The sequence below is a fragment of the Lepidothrix coronata genome, unplaced genomic scaffold (genome assembly GCF_001604755.1).
Source record: "Lepidothrix coronata isolate B3197 unplaced genomic scaffold, Lepidothrix_coronata-1.0 Scaffold64, whole genome shotgun sequence".
In the NCBI taxonomy this organism is placed as follows: domain Eukaryota; kingdom Metazoa; phylum Chordata; class Aves; order Passeriformes; family Pipridae; genus Lepidothrix; species Lepidothrix coronata.
Window position 1 is genome coordinate 1846331 of NW_016690244.1, and position 22178 is coordinate 1868508.

Consider the following 22178-nt stretch of genomic DNA (forward strand, 5'->3'; position numbering starts at 1 on the left):
TTCTTTTCTTTTTTTTTTTTTAAATTTTTTTTATTTGGTTGGAAGGGGGGTGGGTGGAGAAGCGAAAGGAGAGGGGAGGGCTCGAGAGCGGAGCGAGCCGAGCCGAGGAGAGGACGAGGAGAGCAAGCGAGCGAGCGAGCGAGCGGCTCTGCGGAGGTTTGGAGTTGCACTGTCTTCCCGGCTCCTCTCGCAGGACGTTTCCCTCCCGAGCCGGGCAGTGGGCACCGCCGGAGGCACGCTGCTGCCAGCGGGGGAGGCGGGCTGCTCCGCCGCGGGCACCCGGGCACGGGGGCTTCCACCTACCCGCACACACACCCGCACGCACCCCTTTCACACATACACGCACATATATATGTTCGGGCGCGTTTTTGGCTGTGCTGGAAGTAGCGCGCGGTAGACGGCGAGGGAGTCTCGGCAGTCTCCTCTGTCGCCCGCGCTGTCAGGAATAGCGGCGTGAGAGGAAGAAAGGCCCTGGGGCACTACACCCTGCCAACGAGTTCCCCGCACCAGCCAGAAGGACTCCAGCTACATGGGCAAACGCCTGGACCAGCAGCCAATGTACCCCCAGTACACCTACTACTACCCCCACTATCTCCAAACCAAGGTAGGGACCGGCGGGGCCGGGCGCTTGGCGGGGGATGGAGAGCGGAGCCGCGCAAATTGCGGGCTCGTCTCTGCTCTTGGCGATTTTTCGGTCCCTTCCTCGGGTTCGGTGCACAGAGAGTCGAGCTGGTAGGCAGAAAGCGGGCGTGAGAGAGTCAGGAAGGTTACCGTCTGCTTTCTCCTTTATTTCTTTATTTATTTTAATTTTTTTCCCCCGGAGGCTGCTGGCGTCGGCTAATTCCTTTTATTGTTTGGGGAGAACAGTGCGGTTAACGCTATCGTAACAGCGGGCAGGTAGCGTGTTTATTATGACATGGGATAACGATTGCTCTGGACAGCATCAGACATGAAATACTTTTGGTGGCTTTTGCAGTGATCTCTACGGTTTATTCGCAGCTTAAAAGCATTTTGCTGTTAGAAAAGCTGTCTGTGACAACTCAAACTTTTAATCATCTGAAGAGGAGATGCTGTGGAGCTCGGAGGAGAGCTCGGAGCTAACCGACTGAAAATCTGACGGAGTTTGTTTCAGTGCCTTGCACTGCTTTTAATATTTCATTAAACATTCAGGATGATATGGCTGTACTCTGTTGCATTTAAAAGGTCTAGAAATAGAGGGTAACTACTTTTGGAGAGCGTATCCATCACGGACACTTCTGTTTTCTTTCTTCTTTTTTTTTTTTTAATAATTTTTAAAATGCCAGCAGACTGGAAAGCAGGCCTGCCTGTCCTAAAGAGACTGAGTGAAGCCTATGCTACCTGGCGATGAGTTAGTTAATTAAAGCTTTATTTTTATAATGCCATTGTATAATAGTCAGCTCTCTGGAAAGATTTCCTGTGTGACCAAGGGACAGTAACAAAAGAAAGCCTTAAACTGAAAGTTTGCAAACCTTGATAGGACACTGTATTTGGAGGAGAAAAAAAAAAAGGAAAAAATACGCACTTTACAAGCCCGTTCACAAGGTGAAGTGTGGCCTCACAGCCACAGATTAACAGTTTCACTAAGTAAACGAACATCCTTTAGGAAGGAAAAACCAAGGCAGAGTGCACAAATGTGGTATGGCACTGCATACGCATGTACACGTCGCAACTCTGTGGCAAATTTAACACATGGGGCATTTGACGTGTGTGTCTGTGTGTGGTGAAGTGACACAAGGGAGGTTGACTTGTCCAGACTTTTGGTTTAAAGCACGTTGATCTGGCTGCGGTTGCAAAAGGATAAGTTATATTTTGTTGTTTATAAAAATTACTTTCCCGTTAATGTTTATAGTCCGACTACTGTATTGTATAAATTAACTAATTGTAAAAACTGTGATTCAGGCTGGTTGGAGTTGTGATGACGCCAGAACCACTCAGTATGATTACAGCCTTGTAATTCATGGCAGGGTTACCTTTCATTCTTTGCTCTGCTGTTTCTTCCATTGCAATATGCAGATTTTTTTTTTGGTATACAATTCAGCCTTTTGTAATTTTGTATTTTGGAGTGATTTTTATAATTTTCCCCCCTCTTCCTTTCAAGGTCAATCCAAATAGCTTTTTACCTTTGTGACCATTTAGTGTGTAATGTTGCTGTTGCAGCAGCAGCCCGTCACTAGCTTGACTGCGATATTGCCTATAGCTTTAACTGTTTGGGGGATTGGGGGATGCAGGCTGCTGCTATTCCTCAAAACCTGGCAAGCCAAGGACATGAAACAATTGATGGTGTTTTTTTGAAAGAACAATAGCCTCGAGTATTGGAGGAGAAATATTGGACATTCCATGCCTTTTACTCACGTAGCTTACATTTTGCCAGGGTCCTTTTTTTTTTTTCATTTTTTTTTCTCATTTTTAAAAACTTTTTAAAATAAGCTTTTTAGAAAATTACCTTTATATTTGAGCTTAAAATAGTAACAATAACTTTTCCGCACTATGACTTTTTTTAACCCAATGCTTTAAAAAAATAGATTAAATGCGTTTTTATTGCCAGTATATAAAATTATCAGCCCTGTGAAAAGTCATGTGCATCTGTCTTTGCACACTTTCACTATTACAATAAGGACAGGTAAAATTTCAAATGGTGATACATTTTATGTACCATTATTTTTTTGTATTTTCCTTGGTCTACGGTTAAGTGCATACATAAAACCTAAATAATAAACACATATACACGTGCATATATATATATATAGGCACAAGTATTTCTCTTCTATAGCCTATAAGACTTTAAAGTAGTGCAGACAGGCAGCATCTGGATTTTGTTACCCTAAAGCTAGCCGTCAGCTTCTGGGACATTTTAAAGCAGTTAGATCCATTGTATGTCTAAAGCTAATAGTTGGGTAATCACATAATGTTGTGGAGGAGAGCTATATCTTTTATCATGCCTATTGGAGCAACACATATTGATAAACCTTTGTATGATTCCAGCCAGCCTGAGAACTTCAGCTTTTTATTTTCCAAAAACTGCTCTTTGTACCAAGCATGACAGGACTCAACTCTACAGAAAGAATGTGTTTTTATGCTCATAGTCATGCATGCTGGGGGGGGAGGGGGAGAGGTTTGCATTCATTTGTAATTAAGAAAGAAATTCTAGGCTTTCTTATGGTATTTCTGTACAGCTTGTGAAATGCAGAGTGACAGCATGTTCAACAGGCAAAGTTTGGAAATTCATGTTCCCCAGCGTGTTTGGGTGAAGTGTAGCTTTTTCTTTGCTTGTTTGGTGAAGTTGTCTCGGTTCTTCGTTGGGAAGTACCACGTTACTGTACATCACGTCCTTCTCGCAGGGGAGCACGGAGCTGCGCAAGACTTCAGTCTACAGTCTGTGTTTGTGTCTTCTAACATGGCTAGCACGTTGCTGTGCAGAAATGGTGTAAATGAATAGTTATATGGGTAATGGGATTATAAATAGAAAAAATGGATTCCATATGTTTGTCTGATTGCTTTAACTTTTTAGTGTTTTGTGGCCTTTTGTGGAACATGAAGCACGCACTCATTCGATTTACTTGTGTTCCTTCGTTATCAAGTGCCACCACTGAAGCTAAAACTTTAATTTCAGATTTAGGAAAAGCTGTTGTCATCCAGGAAAGAAAAGGGGGGATGGGAGAAGGGTATCAATTCTTAAGAGACAATTGCAAGGAATTTACTATGTCTCTTAAGCACAAGCACTGAGTGTGAGGAAAGACATAACCTTATTTTTCTCATTTTGGTGTAACACTGTCTGACAACTTCAATTTGAAAGTACAGCGTTGGAACTTCTTTAGGCAGATCCTAAGAATAGGGTCCAGTTGTCCTAGGAGTTTATTTCAGAATAAGTGTTTTGGGTTACTGTTGTAGATGAAGTATAGTCTTTTTTTTTTTGTTGCAAAGAATATTGCATGGAGGTGGTTCGGGTCATGTGTATCTGATGAGAATCTATAGTAGTTTTTTATTTGATTTTGAAACATTAAGTGAATTTCCTTAATTGCATCCTTGCTGATGGTGTAACTACTCAAACAATTGGTTTACAGGAGTATGTTTCAAATTGTGACATATAAAATGATAATGATGCCAAATATTGCATTGCGGTCTGAATTTTTCTTTTGTTGCTTGCTTGCCCAAGCAAATTTTTTCCTCTTTACCATTTTGCACACAAAAAACAAAAATAAGCACTGTGAAATACCATGTAAGGATGTGAAAAAGGGAGGGAAAATATTAATCTCACTGAATAGAGTTGAAACAGTCTCCTTAATTTAGTAGATGATGTGTTTTATCTTTGTCCTCTGCAGCTTATGATTAGAACTATTTTTGGGGTCATATTGAAAAGAAACCTGAATCACTTGGATAGAAAGAAGGAGGTGCCACAGTTACCTGTTGACAGGAATTGTTTTACGATCACTGTACTTGCACTTGGGGTAAAAATATGCCAGTTAAGCAGCTATTTCCGTGCGGTTTGCTTTCATGCATTCTCCAGATATTTCCTACTTATTAGTCATGGTTTGGGTCTGGTAGTTTAACTCTCATGGTGTTGACTCTGTAATGCAGTCAGGTGGCTGAAACACCTCAAATGAGAGGCAGTGTTTACTGTACTCATCTCTGTATGTCTGATGCACGTGTGAACACATGCAAAAGGAAGAAGTGTTATTTCCCAACACCTGCCTGAATAAAACCTTGTCTCTGAGGATGTGAAAGGTGTGCAGACTGGTCCATAGGCAAGAGCAGCTTAATGAGCATGTTCCTGAAATGACAGATATATACCCCAGCTGAGGACAAAACAATTGGGAAATTCAAACAGGTGTACTCAGAAGAGTTGAGGCTTGATATACTAATCTTATGTGTACACATTTGGGGGTGTGTTATGTTTCCTTTTTGCCATTTTTAGGGCATCCTTTTGCACAACTGAATTGGGGACCTCTTTCAGTTATGTGCCATGAGCATACCTCCCTGCTTGCTCCATCAACCTCTTTTAGAAAGCATGTATTTGGAATCAGCACAAAGCTCTTGCGTCTCTTCACCTTGTACCTACCAATTCCGTGCTCTTTTGTCACTCATGTTTCTGTTTAGTGACTTTACGGCATTCCCCACTCTTGGCCATCTGGCCATACAGAAGGCCCTGAAGAAAGCGTTCCAGATACGGAGATGCCTGACAGGGCTTCTCTGGCTAGTAGTGTTCAAATTGTGCTTGGTGCCTGGTGTGAAGCAGGGGTCAGGTGTAAGGAGTAATTCATCAACCACACACTGATTTCAGGCTGCATTTCCAACCATCTGCAGCTTGGATCACTGCCAGAGCTCAAAAGTCTAGCTGGAGCCCATGTGATCGTGCCAAAGTAAAGGCAAACACTTGCACGTAGAGAAATGCATTTCTAGGAATGAAGATTGTTCGCACTTAGCCCCTGTTTGATTCAGTATGTCGCAGCATGTTTTAAATGCCTACAAGAGCTGCCTGATAGAAATATGAATTCATTGAAATGCCATTTAAAAATATTTAAGCCTGGCTATAATTTTGATAATAATATCAATATCTAACTCTAGTATTTGCCGGTTGGTTTAAACAATAAGGAAGATAAAAGTTACGTTCCTCTGAAAAATAAAGAAATATATGAACTGATTTGCTTTGCATTTATCTTTACGTGCCTGGATAAAAATACTTTTGTTGTTGTAAGAGACATGTTGATATGTATTAAAATGGCATTGATTTTCTTGGTTGATCTTCCTTTCATGTGTTGCCTCGATGCAAACCTGTTTAAATTAAAAACAAACAACATAAAAAACCCCGAAACCAACACTCACAACCTTCCCCAAAAACCCCAAACAAAACAAACCTCAACAACCAAACAAAAAACCCAGACCAAACCTGTGGAAAAGGAAAATTCAAATTTTGGTTCCTTCAAACATGTATGTATTATGATATTCTATGGATATTTATTTTGCAAGCAGGTATTTTATTTCCATAACACGAGATGGAAGTTGTGAGCATTTGCCAGATTAGGCTACAAAGACCTTGCTGTGGCAAGTGCTCTGTGTTAATAGTTATAATTTAGAATGCCTTATACAAGATGCCCTTTCAAAATAAAGTTCAGTGCTCCAGAAATGGACTGGTTTGGTTTTTAATGCATGAGGGCCTTTCAAAACAAGCAAGATGGTATATTCACATTTTAATTCAAGTATCTTGGTAAAAATCATCAGACTGTTGGTTCTTAAATTTCCATGAATTATAAAACAGATAAGAAAATATGCATTCCAAGCAGAATGTCTGAGTTCATTTCAGGTCTTGCTACGAGTAGCCTGGATAGTGTTCCCTTTGCATATAATTGCAAGCAGGGTTTTCTAATTTTTTGTTTGTTTGTTTGTTTTGTTTTGTTGAGGGGAAGTGGGTTTGTCACTATCTGTACTCCAGGCAGGGACTTTGAGTTGGCTTGCAAACAACCCCATTCTGGGTTGTCCAGGAGGAGAAGCAGATTTTTTTAAAAAACAAATGGTCTGGTTTTATTAATTATTTTTTTTCTTGAAGAAAAGTCTTTTAATGCTAGAAATTTTATGTAGAGGAAAATAGTTAATGTGTCTCCAGAACTTACTTCCAGTGCTGCATTAAAATTGTGTTTTGTAACAGTCTCATCAGCTACAGCTGTATGTGATTAAATAGTGTAATATCAAAAGCATGTGTGAATAAGAGCTTTTATGATATAGTTGTTCCATACCAAAGACTGCAGATGGGCAGAGAAGGGAGACAGAGAACAGCGATTTACTCAGATATTGTCAGAGCCTATAGTGCGAGTGTTTGTGTAGTGATGTTTTGCAATTGCTTTCCCACTCATATGGGCAAGATTGAGTGACAGAGGAAAGTTTAGAAGTAAACACTTTTACACAGAAAGCTACACTAAACGTGCAGGGTATCAGCCTGAGAATGGTGGCTACTGGTGCAGAACCAAGTACCAATATTTTCTGTGGCAGATTAACAATAATATTACAGAATAGAAGTTATAGAGAGAAGGATCTATTCTGCTTTCACTGAAAAATCAATGAAAAAGATTCATTGATTCAGCAAGACAGAATCAGGCCCATGAAGCACATACTGTTCACCATGGCAAAACCAGGACAGCTGAACAACGTGCAGGTTTAAAAAAAAAATAAAATATATACAGTCACAAGAGAAATAAGAACAGTCTATCAAAATAATTCTACATTGTGCAAATGGATGAGGACATACCTCATTTGATACTTAACAGCATTTTGTGTTTTCTGTGGCTATAATTTCTATTTAACATTATTTATCCTGATTTATAATTTTAGAGAATGAGCAACCTAAACCAGATACTCTGTCTTTCTGTCTTGCTCTCTGCCACAATTGAGATATGATTTATACAAAGTGGAAGTCTAATTGCCATAGGAGATGTCTCACATGGAACCCAGTGCCTCTAATGAAGATTAACAATTTCTGTAGGAGACTAAATGCTGTTAATCCACAAAAAGTATCATAGAGCTGGGTTTGCTTTTATTTATACAATTCTTAAGATAAAAATACTGTGTAGTCTCTTTTTGAAATTTGAAGCAAGTCAGTTTTCTGTGTAAGTTTTTTTCTGAGGATACAGTGTTTCTAAATGGAGAAGTGAAGCAAAGGTTGCTCGTCCTATCTGTAGCTGGAGATAGGAAGCTCCTGTTGAATTCCTCAATCGTGCTGTCTTTTATATTTTGTTAGTTTACATCAAAGTCTAATCTCTTCTCCTAGAAGTTTTTATTAGCTGAAAGACTTCAGATCTGACGTTGTCAAATAACAGAAAAAGATTATTTTTCTTGCTTTTTGGATTGAAAGACTTTTTTTTCTTTCTTTCCTTTTTTCTTTGTTTCTTTCTTTCTTGTCTTGTTTTTGTGCTTGCTTGTATACAACTGTGGTGGAAATAAATTCTCTCTCTACTTATTTGTTGTAAAGTCAACTTCAGTATCAAATATGGTTGTTTATTAAAAAGTAAGTATTTACATATTTAAAGTGCTTCATTTGTGGTATATTTATGCAGATGAAATTGTTTGGACAGATTTTCTATGAGGGTTCCTCTGTTAATTGTATTGACTTAATTCAGATGCAAATGAATGAAATAAACCACCTGACTTACATAGATCATAGTAGAAACCAGAAGACGCATAAGGTTGAACGTTTACAATGTAAAGCACTCTGATATTTTGTTTCTCATTGGTGTCTTCATGACACATGTTTTATGGTCATGTACCATGTGGCTGATGATGATTTATGGGTTGTCATGTTGTGGAAGTGATGTCACTCCTGTGTGATTCAAATTTATTCAAGAAGAGAAGTTCTTGAACAGATTTGTATTCTCCCCTCCCCAAGTATAAATCAAGCAGCAGTTTGTTTTTATTCTGTGAGTTTACATTAATTGACTAAATCCTGAAACTGCACTTAAATACTCTGCTGCAGAACGTGGCAGAGTAGAATGAGAGAATCTTACTGGTGGACCAACATGATGTTGTTTTATTTAACTGATTGCTCATTTGGCTTCTGTCCCACTCCCTTCCCCACCCACTTTCACAGCCCTTCCTCTGCCCAGCTATATTTAGAGACCAGCCAGGCTGAGCCATTCAAAGTTCAGTATCGACGCTGCACAGGAGCCTGACCTTTCCGCCTCATGCCAATGGGAGATGGCAGGACTAGATCAACCAACAAGTCCTGTGTGTCTTGCCTGTGAGAAACTCTCTGGTCATTTGGAATAACATGTGATGCAATCTGGTTGCCTTCCTGGTTGAGAAGCTGGCAATGCTCGTCTCAGGGTTATGGGAGGGTGAGAGGCAGACTGAAGATGCAGTAGGTAGGGCAGAAGGCTGTTACGGATGCACAGTCCCAGAGCTGGCAAAACCTTGAGGTGATGCATTGGTGAGATAAAGGGACATTAGGGAACTTCAGATGGAGGCATTTCACCAGATAAGGAGATAAGGAGCCTGGTGTACCGCTACATCACAAAAGGTTTTTAAAGCTAGGTATCCATAGTTACAGCAGGAGAGTGAAAATCTAGATTTCAGGGACTCACCTGGTGTAATGTCCTCCTTCCCTTTAAAGAAGAAAGTATTTGCCAGTTCTTAAAGCTGGAATGATGTGCCTGTGTGAATTCCCCGGCGCTCGGAGAGCTGCCTGTTTAAAGTTTGCTCTATTTTTCTCTCTTGTTCTAATTTTTCCAGCTGTGGAAAAAAAAATGGCATTGCAATTCTTAGCCATATAAGGGACTTGTTAGTTTCTTTATGTGGTTGGGAATTGTTTCTCCTTTTGGTCTTCAAAGGCTGTTGCGGCTGAATATACTTTAAAGGAAAGGAACTACTTGCTTAGACAAAGGCTGCAATCCTTATTCTCTTTCTCACTTCTCTCTGACCTTTTATTGGGGGACATGCATATAAATAAATTCTGCTTTTTGGTGTTGTGCAAGTTGATGGATGCTCTTACAAAGAGAGAAGCATAATGGGAAATGCAGTCTTCATTTCTGTTCTCTCATTTTATAATGATGAATTTAGTTTGGTGCCAGTTAGTAAGTACATGACCTTTTCCCTACATCTTTTGATTCACGACAGGGAGTGTCAAAGCCGTGTTAGTGATCTCTAATTTCAGCTTTTAACAAACTATGAAATATTAAAAATGAATTAGGTCACTTGGAGCTCGGCTAATATATCTGTGATGCAGGGTGGTGATTTCATATTAATGAAGCATAACACACAGCTTAAAATATAAAATTCAGATTTTGTGAACACAAACAACAGGAATATCCTTGTAAGTCAGGATATTTTTATCTTGAAAATATTATCCTTTAAAGACAAAGCAAACAGGATATTTTGCAAAGATGGCGTTATCAGCCTCATTCGTTTAGTGTTCATTCCAGAAAATCGTATCAGCCTCTCAACCTAATGAAGTTTTTCAGTGTATTTAACTCTAAGATCACAGCTGCCGACAAGATTTCTTTTAGTATCAGCTGAGATATGTCTACACAGCTGTCAATGTTCTGCTTAGCTGATATACACAAACTGATAATCTACCATACACAACCGAACGGTATAATATATTATACTTATTTCATGTGCAAATGACACTTCTGAAATTGTTTAGTGGAAGGGAGACTGGTGGTGAAAAGTACTGTGGGAGATACAATGAATAAGGTAAAGAATAGCACTGATAGTTCTTAGACAAGCCTCTGCCTGGTTTTGCATTCATGAAAACTACCTTTAATACTGCTCTATACCTGAAAGACATCAGAAAAAAAGTCAGAGGCACTGCAGTCCTTCAGATGTTTGACAAAGCGTGCAACAGGGCTCGGTAAGCTGAATGCTTTACCTAGGCTGTATTAAGACGACATTTATTGTGTCAATGTAGAGCTTGCACTAAGTACTGTTAAACAATCCTTCGTGAAAACAAGCATAAAGCAGACATATTGCTGTGGCCTTTAGCACAGCAGCTGGGAGCTTTCTGCCTGGGAGAGCATCACACTCGCACTCACTGGATGTCATGTTTGTGCTCTTTGTATCTCTTTGGAGCTTTTGCATCCTAAAGAAACACAGGAGTTGATCCAAATATTTCCATGTCCTTTTTGATGTTGCTTTTACTATGGGTGTCAGTTGGTGGTGCAAGACGGGATAATAATAAATCTGGCTGATATATAGTGACTCCAAGATGGCAGTAGTAGTACATGCTGATCCCATGTGTCTGTCATTGCCTCACAGATACAGGTGCTCAATGCACCGAGTTGTCTTGAATTTTGAGATTATGGATATAATTCCTGACTCCAGAAACATCTGTGAGAAAGCTGTAGACTACTGGCCCGCCAGGACATACTCGTTATCTACATGATTTAGAAGCCTTTCTGGCCACTCAGCTTCTGCTTTATATCTCTGCCATTTAACAAAATCACTGTAATTGTATACAGTTGTCCGTGTGCAACATGCAATTTCCTGTAGTTTGAAAAGCTTTCAGCATAAGATTGTCTAAACTTAATAGCATAAACATTAATTTACTGTGTTAGATGGGTTATTGGGTGTTTTTAGCGTGCATAAGTCTGGCAGTAATTGTGCTGGACAGAAGAAATAAGTTTTGTTTCCTTCACTGTCTGCCTTGCTTTGACTTAAACAGATCCCTGGTGATGGTAATACTTAGCATGTAGCAGTCATTTCAATTTTCAGTGGCCTGTATAAACATTAACTAATCTTCAGAGCCCATTCTAAGAGGTGCCTTAAACACCTTATTTGCTCATGTCATGGCTGCATGCTTATAATGGCCTCAGCTTTCGGGAGGCCTATACCGGCTTATCAAGAGTTTGGGTATAAATTTGTGTAGCATCCACACCTTCTCTCTTTGAGCAGAAACTGGAGGCCGGGAATGTTGTTGCTGCTTTATGAGCAAATGTAGTGCATGAGGGGTATAAGCATGGAGGCAAAGCTGGAAAATTAAAGGCAAAACGTTTGTAGAAGGTGGCATGTTGATCTCTGGTTATCCAAAAGTGTTGATTGACCACAACTTCAGCAGAGGGAGGTCTCAAAAACATTTGACACCAGACCCAACATGACTCCCAGATGGGGCATCCAGAATTACAGAGCACTTTGCAAGACCACTTACCGAAGTGAGACCCTGAACCTACCTAGCTGATTTAATGTTACAGCTTCCTCTTGAGGTTTTCTGTTGGGGAGGAGGAGAAAGGGAGTAGGGTGGGAGGATGCACTTTCTGGAGAAGAGGAATTCCCTGTGGTTTCAGTGTTGGGAATGGTGGTTGTCTACAGTCCTACTAAGGTGCCCAGGTGAATAGGATGTTTTTGGTCTTTGACTAGTGATGTGAGGGGCAGATCAGGGCCCAGTTTGCAGTGTTGTAGAGATTCAAACAATGCTTGGCCCACGTTTTGCCAGAAGACACAAAAAAATTAGCAGACACCTGGATAAGGATTCAAAGGACTACTTCATTCTTCTAGGTAACACAAGGAAAAACACTTTCAAATAGTGCCTGTGCACAGCCCTCAGCCTCACTGGCCCTTGCCAGCCTTGTTAGGCACTGACGGGAAGGGTATTAAGATCAACTGTCACAATTCTACCAAAAACGTTATTTATGTGTGGATGTTAGCTAAATAGTAGTTGATAGATACCGATTCATCACAGCCAACTGGCTTTGGTTTTCTCATGTATGATGTAGTGTGCCTTGCCAGGACTTACTTGAGATTTTCTGTTGTCATTACTCTTCTTATTCTTCTCACCTTGATTTGTAACATTGTCATATGTGCTTCCCTCTCTGTTGTGTTGGAATAGTTGCATTTTTAAAAATCACAGCTTGTTTGGCTCAAAGGTACTTTGTAGATGGGAAGAAATGGATGATATCTCTGATGCTGATAACTTGCATCCTAAGGGTTTTGTTTTAAATATGTGAAAACGCTGCAAACAAGGATTGATTATTGGTGTTTTTAAAACTGAACAAGGAACTGTGCCAATGGCCACAAAGATGTAGATTTTGATTTTGCAGTGTGTTTTGAGGAATGAAGTATGACTGCCATGCTCCAACAACAGCCGATGAAGTAGGTGTTTATGCTTCATCTCTCTTGGTCTTTTAGCAAGGGAGTAAATTATTAGTTGTTTATTATTTCTTAACCTTCAGTGGATGATTTCTTTTCTGTGCTAGTCAGCTAGTCTGAGGTAGAGATGTGTGGATTTTATTTCCTTCCTCCTCTTTCCCCCATTCTCATTTGCTCCCAGGTTAGATTGTCAGGTAAATTCGTGCCTTTTTTTTAACCAGCCCGAGGGGCAAAGCTTAGGTGACAAGGACAGACTTTGAGAAACCTGAGGCATGAGGCATGGGCAGCATTAGCACGAAATGAATGGAAGAAATGCCATAAGTCTTATTTTTATTCTACAATTTGTCCATCTTTTTTGATTTAGCAGATCTACTTCTTTATGATTTTCTTTTTGATTTTTCCCCCCTTCTTCTTGTTTTTTTTTTTTTTTTCTCACCCTTTTAAGAGCTCTGCTGGTTCTCATTTTTCTTTCACCTAATGCTTATATGTATGTCATGATGCTTGTTCTGCCATTTGACCATGACAACATTTTTTTAAATCTAGATATTGCAATTGTATTTCCTAAGCCAGTCATACTCTTCCCCTCTTTATTTTTTTTATGGTATTTTACTGTTTGCATACTACCTCTGACTGTGAAGTTCAGTTGTGCCAAGCTGCATACAAAACCAGGGTAAGAGATAGTTCCTGCCTGCAAGAGTTTATGAGCAATGTAAATAAGGCAAGCTCACAAAGGTGGGTAGGAACGACAGCAGAGAGAAGTAAAGTTCCTGGTGGGAGGTTGCATTGCAAAGCAGTGCCGAATCCGGATGGTAGATGGGAACTAGTGTTTATTGTTTACCCATATACCATGTGCTACTCCATCACCTTGGGAATGAGTCACTCTGCCTTCCTAGTTCATGCATTGTTAATTTTTTTCCTTTTCTTTCCTAATATTTAGGGTTGCAGTTGCACACAATCATGTCACAACTACCTTTGTGTTTCCCTGAGCTTTAATTTCTCCACTTTTGCTGTTTGGTGGCCAGTTTCCCATGCATTGCTGTTTGGAAGATTTTGGGTGTTGCAATGTGAAGGAAGCCATGGTGTGGCTCTCTGGAGGTGCCTGTGTTGGTAAGCTGGCACTTAACAAAAAAAGTCTTAGCTGACGTTGCTGGCTGACTTCATGGAGAACGTAATGGTACTGGACAAAAGAGCAAAGCAGCTGAGGTCAGTGTGAGACAAGAAGTCTATTCCCAGCAGATGAGAGCTCTGGAAATATCATGGTGTGCGATGGCTGGAGGCTTGTGCTCAGTGAGGATTAGAGTTGGTATTTTTTTCATGCTTGCTTCCTGTTTCACTAGGGCTGTAATGTTGCAGGAGAGCCATGTTTCCCACAACTGTTCGGTGCTTTTGAAAATTTTGAAATACTCTGGGGGAAGGGATGCATGTGTCTTGCACTTCAGCAAGTCGGCTGCTGATAAATGCTGGGCTGAAATTTCAAAGGGACAGTGCTCTGTACAGTAGCTTGGGGCCTCAGAGTCAGAAGTGCTGGTCACCTGCAGCTCCTATTAACTTCAACTAGAACCGTATGTACTTTGCACTTTTGAAGACCAGAAGCTCCTTAGGGCTTAAATGTTACCTTTTTTTTTTTTTTTTTTTAATAGCAGTTACAAGCTGACAGGGAAATCTTCTCTCACTTTTACTATATTTTTCTTAAGGGAAGAAAAGAGGATTGGGAGACCAAGGGAAGAAGTTTGGGGTTTTTCTTTGGTTTTTTGTTTGTTTGTTTGGGTTTTTATTTCTTGGTTTCTTACAGGAGTGACAGAATGTATTTCCAAAAGCAAATACCTTTCTAAGCAGATAACTCTTCATTTTGTTAGCAGCATACTGTTAATGATTTAAATAACTTTATTGTTTATTTACCTTTGGCAATTTAGATTGAATAATGAAGAGGAATGTGATTTGTTCTCCTATTTCATTTTAATTTTTAAAAATCTTGTAGCATTTTGGATACACAGACTGTCAGGAAATGATTATTTGCTTAGACAGAAAAAATGTGACAGAAACGTCTCTAGCAGTTAAGTGGAGTTTATTTTTATGAAACATGCATTTTGAAAAATACTTACTGCTTTGGTCCGTTACCAGCTCTTTTAGTTATATTAGGTGGCAGGAATTTATTATTCCTAAAGGTATTTTAGTTCAAAAGGATCTAAGTTTTCAATATGTGTGTTTGTATACGTACCAATCTCCCTCTAGATTGCAGGGAAAAGCTTGAATGTCTAAAATAGGTATCCCTAAAAGGCTCAAAAGTCACACACACACATACACACAAAAAAAAGCAGAATGCAGTCTTCTAAAAAGCTAGGGATGTACCATCAAGCCTCACCAGGGCTCCCTAGGTTTAGGTATAGGTTGCAGACCTGAGTATTTCTTGAGTTTATAGACTGTAGTTTTGGGGTTAACACTCAGCTAATGATCATTGACTTTTTTTAATTAGACATGTATTTTGAGATTTTTAGGTTTGGGTTTCACATTACTGCCAAGTACTGCTGTGCCTGTTGCTTACTCAGCATTAATAGTGGTAGTATCTAAAGCAGACAACTAGATAAAAAAAAAAACAAACCCTGTGCCTGATTTGTTTAATTGTAATAATTTTCTTCCTATTGTAGTTGGTAGGAGTGATTTATTGGGACAGATAGAGTGCTTGTATTGGGAGACTGATAACCTGTGAGATGTTCTCCCTTTGGGCCCCATCCTGTGGTCCAGGTGTGCTCACAGCTGAACATCACCTTGTGAGCAACTCTGCTGAAACTACAGCACTGCATATGTGATGAGGAATTATTCAGTGGGAAGAGGACTGTCAGAATTTGGCCTTTAAGATAGAAATGCAATTTTTTGCGAGTGTATTACAAACAGTAGAGAGTTAAAAGATGAAAAACTGCTACTACGTAGAAAAATAATACTGTTTCAATTTAAGCCTTAGTTTCTATTAAGCTTTCTTGGAAAGAAACTTGTTCCTGAGGGCATTTTATCTATTTTTCTCTCTCTCTTAGGATTTTATACTGCTGCCCATCACTGCAGTATCTGAATGCTTTCTCTATAGAGATTGATGGCAACTTCAAAGTCCCCAGTGAACTGTGCAATCTTTGACACATCTTTGTTTAGGGGGTGAGAAAGTACGTTGGATGGGATTTTAGAAAAAAATATTAGTCTTATTTAATTTTACATTCTAATGGTATTTTTTAAAAAAATTATCGCCTTTGGAGATGTTGTGGGTATTGGTTTTTTTCCCCCATTTTTCTTCTCCTTTTTATGATTTGACTGAGATTATGGGGTACAAGAAGTGCCAGTGTTAAATTCAGAATACATCACTGACTTTTAAAAATGTGTTTTCCTAAATGTCACATCGAGCAGATAAGGGACAAGTTATCAAATATCTAATGTTAGAGAGGTTTTCTTTTTTTTTGCTCAATGTTATCTAAGTTGCTTGAAAAACATTCAAATAATATTTGCGGTTTTACAGGTGATGTGTACCAGATCTGTATCAGTTCATGTTAATTGTTAGATACAATCTTTTATCTTGTAAAAAGATTCTAGTAAGAGAAAATATTTAAATTAGTAGATAGGGAAAAGTTCTTAAAATTAGAAAGATTACAGTGAGAGGACTTACTAAATGGTTTAGATATTCGCCTCTGAACGATTTCAATATTAGTCCTATGCAGCTAATCTATCTATCCAGCCATATAGTCTGTTTAAACACAGTACCTGGCTCTTCCCAATAATTTCAAAGAGAAATAAAAATAACATTGTTTTCTCTCATTCTTTTCAGTCTGTCAGAAAAATACCTTGTTTAGTTTATACTTGGTTTATATGCGTGGGTGTCTTCCTTGGATGTGAACAGTAAGAAATTTTTGAAGAAATTCTAGTTGTAGCAATGAGTCCTTGGTTAATTCAGAAGATGACTGATCCTGTCGTCATTTCTTAATTGTTGTTTTTCTTTTTTTTTTCTTAATCTCACATGATTGTGAGCTCCAAATATTAGACCATGCTAGACCTGGGCTGCTCTCAACATTTGAGGGCTTCCAATAGTGTCCTAGTGAAGACAGAAGTCTCTGGTAACTTTTGACTGAGAAATCACTGGTAGTCATTTCATAGTTAGAGAGAATTGAAGGTAAACCAATCATCATTAAGACATGGATTTGAACTAGGCTTTGCATTTCATGTAGGCAGTTTGTGGAGAAGGAGAAATTCTGGTGGAGTTCAGGAGAAACTGGGAGAGTAGGGAGGATCATCTTGCAGTGTGAATTTTCAATTCCTGGATTTTCTAATAGGTTAGAAGAGAACTCATCCGTACCATGCTCCCTTCCTCAGAGGTGAAATCAAGTCGATTTGCAGTACTTCTACCAGATGTTTCTCAGTGGCTTGTGTTATAAGGAGACACAAGGAATTCCTACCTCATGGAGAGATGTATCTGAGGAAGCTGCTGAAACCGTCACCCTCAGTTAAAGAGGGTTCTGCTACCTACCTGGGTAGGTGTGTTAGTAATTATATAGTGAAGGGGGAAAAAATAAAGGGAAATTTGTCTGGTTCTTTAACTTTCGTGCTTCAAGGAGGACCTGTTGTCCCTCCACCGTAAGAACTTAGTTTTGAATATATGAAGGTGAAGGAGCACGGTCAACTCAGGAGTGACAGCTCCACCTGAAATGTCTTAATTATTTTTTATATTACCCTTTTTTTCCCTGCAGCTGTTATTTTGACTTCACATGCTCTTCAAAGATGTTAAACATATATTATCACACACATAAGTCACAGTTTTCACCAGGCGGTCCAAGAAGTCAGCCTTTATGTTCTTGTTTCAAAAGGTGTATAGCCTTATCTTATTTTTTTACTGTTGAGTGTCCATTAGGTTTGGTGAGAGCTACTGAGAGCATAATATTTTGGGAAATCAGGCCATTAAAGTATCCTTTGGTTATAAATATCTGTGAGCTAATTAGGTTTTAAAATGATAGTCACAAACGAAACACGTCTTTCTTCTCTTTCACTAGTAAAGAGATCGGGTTAACTTGGATGAGTTCCTCATTGGCATGGATGGTGTACCCATGTCTCAGTACGTTCTTTGAGCAAGTTTCTTTTTTGAGGACTGTGAGTCAGCAGGGTTTTGAAGTGGATGAGTCATAGACAAACTAGCTGAATGATGGTTACCAAGTGGGTGGGGGAAGCAAGGATTTTATTCTGGGAAGGTGTAAATGCAGACAGAGGCCAAGTCTGGAGGTGAAGGAGGCCACAGGATGAAAGCCATTAGCTGATAGGAAGCGCTGAACTGGTGTTTGATGCTGGCTGCTCTTTGTGGTTCGCTGCAGCGATGTGCTTCCTCCTGGCTCTGTTTGATGCTCCTGTGCGAAGTCTGTCTCCCTCTTGGGGAGCAGATGTTCCAAATGAGCAGCAGATAATCCTGACAGATAATAAAGAAACATTAACTTTGCTGAGAGCCAGCTAGTTTCTATCCAAGACATTTCTGGCCATAAGAGAAATTGGACTAGCCTATGCTCCAGCCCTTTCAGCGGTACAGAACATAAACCTTTAACATCTCTGACTGGGACAGGCAGCATCAACCACGCCTATGCAGAGCAGATTAGCATGCCAGCCTCTGAAATCAGAAACAACGGAGGCATATTGTACTTCCCGATGAATCTTCTCGTAGGGCTTAGAAACAAAAACACAAACCACGTGAAATCATCCTGTTCTGGATAATTCCATTTACTGCTTGGTAGAAGACCAGGATGCCATTCCAGAGCATCACATGTTCCTGCAACTCCTCAAGTTGTAATGGAATTTGTAATGAGATTTTCCTTGAGGTGTGAGGACCTGTTGTTACACAGTATTTTGTAGTTCAACAGGAAACCAGAAAATATGACCATATATCATTGCCACTGGAGTTACAGCTGACCACATATCTCTGTATATTAGCAGATGATGATAAAATCTGAATTTTCCTGTGTGATGGAGTGTTTGCTTAGAGTGGAACAGCAGAATAGATGTCTGTCAGAGACCTTTAGAAGGAACTGAAGAGTAGTGGCTTAATAGTCAAGCTTCTTGCAACCCTGCTCTCTTTCCCTTCCTCCCAGTATGTTCAGATAGCCCAGCAGAGATGGTGAACACTTCAATTGATAGTATTCTGGAGTGCTCAGATACTGAAGGATGTGGCTATGTTCACCAGATTCCAACTGTCCTGTTCCTTCTTCCAAATGAAAAAGCTTTTGTCAGGATAGCATATATAAGTACTCTTCAGTGCAAGCTCAACTCATTCTGAAACTATTTTGATTACAAAGTTTAGGTTCTCTTGATTCTGGATCTATAGAATGTGAAACACTGAACTGAAGGGTGAGAGGCAATCAAATGTATAGTCTGTAAGAAATACATAAAGAGGTTTATCTAGTCTAGTACAACAAAGAAAGAGCCAATGGCTGAAAGTTGAAGCTGGTAAAATTCAAGAGGTAACACAGTGTGTGTTCTGAAAGGCAATGGTAATTTACTGCTGGAACATATTGCTGAGGGATGAAGCAGATTCCCCTATCACTTGAAGTCTTTAGATCGACACTGAGTCTTTCTCCCCCGTCCTTGCTGTGTTCAGTCCAGGGGTTTCTGGGTGCTATTTGATGGCTTCTGTTATGCAGAAGGTCAGACTAGGTCATCATAATGTTCTTCCTGGTCCTAAAATGAGGGTCTGTGAGCTGTGGCTGCTTGTATTTTTTGAGTAACAAATTCAACTGCTAGTGGTAATGGAGGATATGCAGAGCCAAATCTCAAATTGAATCCAAGCAATGGGGAAAGTAGATGTGCCTACCAGAGGCACCTGGCTTCCCTAGCTTCTGTGTCATATCAACTTAGATTTTCCTTTTCCTTCAAATCGTGCTCATTTACTTATACCCTGCCTTTCACTTGGCCCATTGCATTTCAGGGATTCTTGATGACATAAGTCACAGGCTGAAACACTAAAAGGAGGGAGAATTCAGGACAGATTAACAAAGTGAACACTATGTAGAAAAGCATGACTTTAAGTGCCCCTGACTTTCAGGCCTTATAGCATTTCTGACTCTTTGGTATATAAATTACATCAATTTAGATTCCCTCATTCATCAATAGATTGGGTAGAACAAGTTCTAAGGGAATCTGAGTGAACATAAGTGGGTATAAATTACATTACCTTACAGATTGCCTCTGAATTTGGCCCAGATTCTTTCCTTTATTTTCATTATGTCAACTTTGTGCATTGGCATTATGGTCTTTTCAGCAACTGGCCTGACAGCTAATGAGTTCTTTCTACCAACAGTAAATCAACCAAGACAGAGAATGCTGCTTCATGTAAATACTCCTCTTTATGTTCAGAGTATTCAGCATGCCATTAAATTTAGAACAGTGTGCTAGTAGAAATGCATGTGAAGAAGTACTGTAAAAAGTGCTAATTATTCATAAGCCACCTGGTTTCCTCTTTGCTCCCCAGCGAACCATGTTCTAAGGTTTGGGGAAAATTAGAAGAGACCTAGAAAACATGATAATACTGAAATATAAACTGCTGTGTTGAAAACAATTAAGTCCAAATGGTTTTGGGAAGTTTTTTTTGATTTATGGTTGTTTGTACTCCTCGAAATTCCTGCAACAAACAAGGTTAAAAGAAAAAGTCAAGAAATGAACTAGTACATTTCCACTCTTGGAGAGCTGGAACAAAGGAAACTTTAACTCTAGTTTATTAGGAAATAGAATAGATTTTTCCTTTTATTGTTGAATAGAAGAAAAATTGTATTTGTATGTTAATTAAGTTACAGTAGAATTTGCTTTAGGAATAAGCGACATGCTATGCAACTTATTTCATCTCTCGGTTCAGAGTCTGTTGCTAAAAGGCCACACTCTATCCCAGATTGCAGTGTTGATAAATATTTCTGTGCCACTTCATTATGTTTTAGAGAATTTTTTTTTCTGATATCAGCACTTAAGCATTTAAGAAGCTGTGGGGTAGGTAGAACCAGGAATTCCTGACTGGTTTCTTCTTCTGCCTTTTACCCTTCTGTATGAACTGAAGCAAAACTCACTATTTTGTGTCTTCTGATCTGAGGTCAGGAAGAAAGCCCATGGAATCTTATGAAAGGTGTTCAGAGATACAGCTGATTTTTTTTTTTTTTTTTAATATTCTCAGGTGGTGGGATCTATATAAATGCAAACTACCCATATTATTTCCTATCACATAAGATTTTCTATCATACCTCTCCTCCAGAATCCCTGTGTTCTCTTGAATGATGAAATTGCAAATGTTCCATGAATGTCAGTGCAATTTATTATCATCTTTCATTCAGAGCATTACAAAATGATTTGCAGATGCAGGTGTTGCTAATGATTTTCAGCCACCCTCCTTAAAGATTGGAGAACATAATTGTCCCTGTTTCTATAACAAGGGTGAAACTCCCTTACTAAAAGGAAAAGGCCAGTTTTGAAGGTGAATTGGTGTTGCTACTACATCTTTGAGGGGCTGTTTTATACTTTCTTTCTCTACTTTTTCTGTTATTTTTGCTTAGTGGAATATATTGAGTGCACGTGGGGTAGAATTTTTTTTTATGTGCAGATGGATGCTTTAGGTGAAAAGGAGGGGGTTAAAAAAAAAAAAAAAGAAAGTGCTGTTTGACAGGCCTGAAAATGTATGTTGTAGTATTTAACTGTGGATATCATGGCTCTTTCTTCGTCATCTAAAGACTCTTAAATCTCCATTTAGTCCTAAAAATTACTTCATCAGCTTCACTTGCAGTATCTTACAGATTGTCTCTGATTTCAGCTCCAAAAAGTCCTTTGTTAATAGGAGGCATATATGACTCTTATTATGGAAGTTTTGAAGGGGCTGTGTGATGGAACATTTCTGGCCATATCCCATACAATCCTTTGTTAAGTTTCCTGGTGAGGACATCACCTGAGAAATCAAAGGTGTAAATGGAGGCATACTAAAGGCACCAAATGTTTGAGAATATGCAAATCTGTAGGCTTGATCTCTTGTTGGTGAAGACACTGGATCCAAGATCCTGGTGACAGGAATGACTATATCAGTAGAAAAAGGACAAGATTCCTTCCCTCTGCAGGGCTGAGCAGGTGTAGTTGGTCCTGGTTGCACAGAGATGCAGGGATTCAGCCTTCTTTCTGTGCAGCCTCGAATGGAGAAAGTGCTGTAGAGCACTTGCTGCAAATAAAAGCTTTTTTTCCATAGGGAAGAACCCTTGGGGGAAGGTTGGTGCAGTCATGTCAGCTCTCTCTTGAGGAAAATCCTCTGAGGCATTACTGTATAAAGGGATGAAATTTGAAGCCACATGCCAGTGGGAATAAGTCAAGTGGGATGGCTAACATGGTCGATGTCAAATGTATTTTAGCACAGATGCAGCTAGGATATTTTTGTTGTTATTGTCTTTTAAAGTGAAGCTGTACATACTTTGCTTGTGGCAGCTCTCTGAAGGTTCAGTGGCTCACTTTTTATTTGATTTTGATTAAAATCGATGTTTCTGCCAGTCTTAGTGATCTCATGAGTGAGATATCTGAGTTTGATTCCTGGATTTGATTCTTTACTGTGTTGTGTGGTGTGGGGA

The 22178-nt window shown here is 39.4% G+C and overlaps 1 protein-coding gene across 5 annotated transcripts in view; it reads left to right on the top strand.

Moving 5' to 3' along the window:
* The window catches only part of RBMS3 (RNA binding motif single stranded interacting protein 3), a 711089-nt gene that overhangs the window by 268163 nt on the left and 420748 nt on the right, over positions 1-22178 (top strand). For 2 of the 5 annotated variants that reach the window (XM_017817958.1, XM_017817962.1), the window contains exon 1: positions 86-604. The exons of the other annotated variants lie outside the window; for them this stretch is intronic. In XM_017817958.1, coding sequence (XP_017673447.1) covers positions 530-604 — 75 coding nt within the window. In that variant the 5' untranslated portion in view covers positions 86-529. Of the gene's footprint in view, positions 1-85; positions 605-22178 lie in introns of those variants that run through there. 5 annotated transcript variants of the gene reach the window in all.